General features: G+C 41.4%; 1 protein-coding gene across 1 annotated transcript; it reads right to left on the bottom strand.

The window, feature by feature from the left end:
* Nucleotides 1-455: 455 nt before the first annotated feature.
* On the bottom strand, nt 456-5,946 carry LOC147465575 (uncharacterized). Its single transcript, XM_086520620.1, has 4 exons — nt 5,618-5,946; nt 2,533-2,804; nt 1,727-1,947; nt 456-1,267 (listed from the first exon to the last, which is right to left on the bottom strand). Exons 1-4 carry the CDS (start codon nt 5,763-5,765, stop codon nt 913-915), a joined length of 996 nt encoding a protein of 331 aa, XP_086376746.1. The 5' UTR covers nt 5,766-5,946; the 3' UTR covers nt 456-912.
* Nucleotides 5,947-6,354: the final 408 nt, after the last annotated feature.

Raw genomic sequence — 6,354 nt, 5'->3', positions numbered from 1 at the left:
ATGAAAGTGAACTTGAAGGATCATCCATAACTAAAAACAACAATTTGATTTCAATACCTCGGCTGAAATCAAGCTGCCATCATGGATAAACAAAAACACTCCTATTAGGACATGAGAAGCTTTGAAGAGTGAGAGTTTAAAGCGAGAAGATTGTATTTTGGATCAAAATATCAATGATGCTAAGTATGTGACCGGACGATGCCTTGAACATCTTATTAAGCCATTTGAATAGACTCAAAAATTAGCAACCGTGGATGTTTGTGTCAACGAGTCAACACCCTATATATATGTGTGTATATATATATGTATGTATATACATACACATACACAGATACACACACACAAATATATGTACATATGTACACACACACACACACAGAGAGAGAGAGAGAGAGAGAGAGAGAGAGAGAGAGAGAGGTATGTACACACACACACACACACACAGAGAGCTTCACTTTGCTCCCAACATCGCAAAGGATTTCATAACTAAGATTATAAATTTGCTTGGCTATACCAAGCCTTTTGACATTTTTTATGATTTGTTCAAACTTTTGTCTCCAAGTCCCATGCAAATGGACACCTATACATTCTTGCCCCACCCTTTGAGGAAGAATGTCACAAGCTGGAGAATCATTAGTAATTACAGTTGTACTCATGTCATCAAAGGACACATGCAATGCTTGTTTGCGAATGGCTCTCGCCTAAGGGTATGGAGCCCTTGCCCACCAATCTTGTTACATAACTTATATTGGTATGAAGAGAACCTTGAAGCTTTGGGTGTAAAAAAGGGTTTACAATTCACAACATTGAACAACCGGTTGAGATTTACTGTAAAGAATGTGGTATGGTGAAAAATGAATATATTTTGGTATCAGAAAGAGATGGTATAAAAATGGGTGGGCAATTGGTTTCTCATACCATAATCACTTTGGGGTCTGTTGAGGGTTCATCGTCTTGGTGGTGTTCCTGCTCTCCAAACAAGGTTGCAAGTATCTCAAAGGGAGCTGTTGGGTCAAAGCAAAACCAAGAGAAATGGCCATGGTTGTGGAGTGAGTGAAAATCGACCACCTCCGGAATGGCTCGATGCACACATTGTTGGAGCCTGTAAGGGACTACTGTATCAACATCTCCATGCCATATATGGATTTTTTTACCCTTGAACTCTCTTTTAACATCCTTCAAATCAAAATCCCAACCCCTGTTAAGAAGCTCATAGTCTTTCGCAATCCCAAAGCCTTTGTTCTTTTTGAGTGACTCTTGGCGGTCTCTGCATACAAGAAAACATCATGTTACAACAAAGGCATATGCTTGGCTTCATTTTTGTACAGCAAGCTAACCAAATAAGAAGCAATAATCTATCTTCTAAAGGGATTTGTCCATCAAGTCTCCCCAATTTTGGAAAAATAAAAATCCTTTCAAAGCATCTCAAATGCATAACTGAAGGGAGAGTCTAGGAAATGAAAAGCCTCATGAAAGTGGAAAGTCAAAAAGCTTTTCACGTCTATATAAAGAGGTTGCGCGGCGTTTTACATTTGTAGTCTTCTTTTTCTTTACCTTTCCTTCTGTGTTTTCTTCTCCTTAGAGTATCCTTGCACTATGTGTGTAGTAAATTATATGTTTTTCAAAGCAATAATCTATCTTCTAAAGGGATCTGCCCATTAAGCAAGCAGTTAATCTAAGTGTGTACTAATATGAGTTGCCTTGGAGAAACAGATTGGAATTAAACCTGAAAAAAAAGGATGCCACTCCTGGCCTTGTCAAGCACTCTCTATCAGGAGGACAGAGGCCACTTGAAGTATCAGTGGAGGGGTTCAACAGCACATCACTAAGAAATTGAGTGTACATTCGGATCATTGGGAATGGTGCGGTCTTGTTGAATGAAGATATGATACGATCTGATAGAGGATAAGATTCAACTATTGCTCTTTGATCCTCCAAGGGTATGCTCTGCCAATTAGGAAAAAAAAAAGGTTCTATCAACATGAGGTGATCAAGAGATTTGAGAAAGCATAATCAAGAGTTGAAGCATCCATTTATGTTGTCTTAACATGTTATTCCTTTCTAAGACTTCTCTGAACAACAATTTTTTAGCAGAAAACACGTCAAAACGACCGTCAAAGCATGCCCTTACTCTTTGGTGACCTACCTCTTGTTAACGCTCTACGCATAATGCTCAACAAGACAACCATTGCATTGAGCATAATGCCTGGCAAACAATCATCATACATATTTTACAATAGGAAAAGCAAGAAGGCTAGAAGCTTTCTTGAACATGTTGTTCCTTTCTCTCTGAACAACAGAGTTTTCGAATACCCATCACAACAGCCATCAAAGGATGCCCTTACTCTTTTGTGTTTTACCTCTTGTTAAAACTATTAGCATAATATTCAACAAAGACCCATTGCAATGAGCATCAAGCCAACAAACTATCATTCTGCAATAGCAAAACCAAACAGGCCAGAAGCCTTTTATCCTTTGCTCTAGGCACCTAGTCATTGTGTGTCAAAAATGCAAGGGCTAACAGAAGCTAACCTTCCACCAGAAATTTCCCGCAGGGGATGCCATCGCAATACCAGCAAGCCGATCAGGTATGTGTCGAGCAGCTCCCCAGCAATAGGCACCGCCCATGGAAAATCCGAGAAGCCATATTTTCTCTCCAAGATCAAGCTCATCCATCATGTACTCTATGTCTTGGCTTGTTGACTTGAATGTTTGAGCGCAGTGAGGATCACTTTGCCCATAGCCTGGCCTGTCAATAGCTATCATCCTCAGTCCATATTTCTCTAGAAGGTCTTCAGATGCTCCTGCAAGCGATATAACATGAAAAAAAGAAGGTTGTCAAAACATCAGAACAGAATTTTACATAAATAAGAGTGGCCTCTTTGGGAAGATTGTAAAGAGTGAGTAAAATGCTCGTAAAACCTAAAATCTCATTCATTCTCTATATCTTATCACCTGAGTTATCAGAAACGGTAAACGTCTATAGAAACCCTATGGTAGAGGGAAAGGAAAACGGCTTCCACAGCTTGGAACGGCTTTAGCTTGAGAGAGTTCACTTGAACATCAGAAAAGGCGGTAAAAGTGCATTGAAGCTCAAGGCATATGCCCAGTAAGAAACTTCACAGAAACCAACCTACTCTTTTTGTCCTTTTTCTCTACTACAAGCTCCTTTTCTGCCACTTTGAGAAGGAACTGGAGCTTTTTGATGTGTCTTGATCAAGCTAACTAACAGCTTACACTTGGTTTACTGGAATGGACCCTTTCCGTCCATAATTATACTTTATCTCTAGGCATAATCTATTTGAGAGGATCTTGGTAATGGCATATGACTCTCCACCTATCCAATCCCTCCATAGCCCTTGCTAGAAAGGCCCCTTGCCGATATGCCATATGGGCTCTTTCCCCAAGACCCTTGTCCTCACACTATTTGTCAAGCATAACTAGACCAATGAGAGGATATTGGTAATGGCATATGAGTCTCCACCCATCCAATCCCTCTGTAGCCCTTGCTAGAAAGATCCCTTGCCGATATGCCATATGGGCTCTTTCCCAGGACCCTTGTCCTCACACTATTTGTCAAGCATAACTAGAATCCGCCAGAGGGGCACACTACATTCATACGCATCAGCATACCATACAGTAAGATTATGGTTTCTAACAAGTGCAAAAAGGATCAGTTATTGATGGACACATGACACACAAGTTTGACGAAAATGCAAATGGAACAAAGTGCTTGGTGATATCAGTGGCTTCGTAAGAAAATCCTGTCATTAAGTTAGAACAAAATTAATATTTTGAGGAAGCACATCCAGAATCTGTTATGCTGGGCAGTAAATCCAGGAGAACTGGTGGGTCTTCCTCTAACGTTGAAGTGAAATGACGCTCTACGTATGAGCCTCGTACTTCACACAATCCTGGATTTGCTAGAAGCTACAGAATTGTAAATAACTAGTCTGACATTCATTTGTGTAGTATTGATCAACGGCAACTCTACCAGTCATTTTGATTTTTTGTAAAACAAACAATGACGTCCTCAAGAAGCATCCAATCCTTCACTTCCCACAAGCAGGATGCATTTTGCCCATTGTCACACACTTTACAACCTCATTTCGGCTCATAACTCTAAAGGGTGAAGGTCCTTAGCTGAATTCACACGCAAGTACCGCAGGGAGGTCAGATCTTTTCAAATTAAATTAGTCGAATGGCTAGAACCTTTGCTCAAAAGAGAAAACTACCCTATAAGCTCATAAAATGTTGTATACTCAGTTCTAACATCTTCCATGTTTAATGTCTTTAAAGCTGAACAGCTGAACATTAGGACTAGAAGGGCGCATGTGGCTATAGCCACTTCTTCAGCAAGTTAGAACAATCAAGAAGGCTCTAAGAATACCCCACATACTCGCCATAAGAGAGCACCACATACGCAGTAGCCTCATGATGCCTACTTGCACTAGGCAAACTAGAAACTACAAGAATCTAGACTGCTTGCACCCATCGTACGATGTCATCCGTGTGCGACACCCATCTATCTACAAAGATTGATCTTAAGTTTGGGTAGAATCAAATCCGAATGAAGGAGGAAGATGTACCAAAGACAGGATTTACTACTTGGGTTGGTCAGTATGAGTGTACAGTTATGCCTTTTGGACACACTAATGCTCCAATGACTTTAACAAGCTCTGACTGATGTTTTTAGAGAGCATCCACATGACTTTGTTCTCTATGTATACTTCCTGGCACCACTAGATGTTGCTACACATAACTAACTTCTTGTAGATATGCAAGTGACCACAAAAGCATTCCAAGAAAAAGCACACGCTTCTTGCAGTTGGCAATGCTCGGTCTAAAAATCAACGAGTAGTTGAAAGAGCATGGGCACTCAATTAAGTACCCAAACAACAAAGCAAAATGGCTTTGACCTTGCAACTTAAGGCTTATAATCACATGATGGTAACAACCAAGTTTAATGGTAGAGGCTTATGCTTCTTAAGGGTCTAAGTCCCCTTGAACTCTCAAACAGAAAAGGGACATGTATGTGAACTTGGTGTGTTCGCGTTGTAAGGGCCCTTGCCCTTGAATAAATATCTCCTCCTTAGCTGAAACACCTGAGGAAGGGAATTCCCTCATCATTGCTCCACTATTTCGACACGCACTACATTATGGCGGTCCCCCATCCGCATCCCTATGACTCCTACCCGAGGCACTTGCCTGACCATGATACCTGGCTCTATTCAACAAGGAAATCCACCAATACCCTCAATCATGTGTTCTAAAACAAACAAAAATCAAACCTCCATTTTCGATTATGGGGTCGCATGTACAGATACAAACTAGAGCTCCAAGAATCAATATTGTTTCCTTGCATATCTGACATCGGGTTTTCACTAGAATAGTGAAAAAATATTAACTTTGCTCCTATGCAGAAAAATTCAAAGGACAAAAATGAACTTTTGCTAGAAATTTTCCACTAAAATAGGAGAATGTCTTCAAGGCATCCTTAATTCATATCTGAGTTTTTTTTGGCTGGCATGTGCAGATCTCTCTGTTGATCATGAAACTCAAAAGATGATTTTGCGACCAGAAGTTTCTGATATTTTTGAGCAGAGGGGGCGTTTACCTGGCATAGCAACACGCCGGGATGACATGAGACCGTGAAGGACCAGCAAAGTTTTGTCTGCATTTTGCCTCTGGCAGCCAAGCTCTCGGTACGCGATCCGTCGGCCATCTGGCAATTTCACAAACCTCAGCTGCTGAGCCAAGTCCATGGGTAACTAGAATGTGTGTGTGTGTGTGTGTGTGTGTGTGTGTGTGTGTGTGTTGGGTTTGTGTGTGTGGGCGCTTGGGGTGCAGGTGGGGGGCCTCGAGAGATCTCCCACTCTGTATGTGAGCGTGTGTATCTATAAGTGTATCCCTCCTCTCCCGCTCCCTCTGTGAGTGTCTGTGAACGCCAATGCGTGTGCAATGTGCATAGTAGCGTCACAGATCGCGCTTTAAACGAGTGTGCGTACGTAAAGGGGAGGGACTCTCACTGCCCTCAACCTCCCACGGAGGCTTTGAAGGTTGACCGCCGAAAATGAAATGTTCCAAATCCCAAGTCAAAGAACATGGCAAGAAAATTTTCAAAAACAAGGTGAGCAGCGCTGAGTCCTCTCTCTCTCTCCTCCCAGAGCTTTAAGTGCCACGTGGGTCTCGACCATGGGATCAATGGCTTTTGTGCAAAATCAAAGGCGTTCGTAAATCTCAACCGTCGATGCGTAAAAACTAAACTCGAGATCTCGAGTTTAATTTTTATAATGGGATCCACAAAAACTAAACTCGAGATCCCGAGGTTAATTTTTATGTCGAAATCTATTG

This window comes from Adiantum capillus-veneris, chromosome 1, assembly GCF_014529385.1.
Source record: "Adiantum capillus-veneris isolate H3 chromosome 1, ASM1452938v2, whole genome shotgun sequence".
NCBI classification, from domain to species: Eukaryota; Viridiplantae; Streptophyta; class Polypodiopsida; order Polypodiales; family Pteridaceae; genus Adiantum; species Adiantum capillus-veneris.
This window is presented reverse-complemented; position numbering and strand designations above follow the sequence as displayed.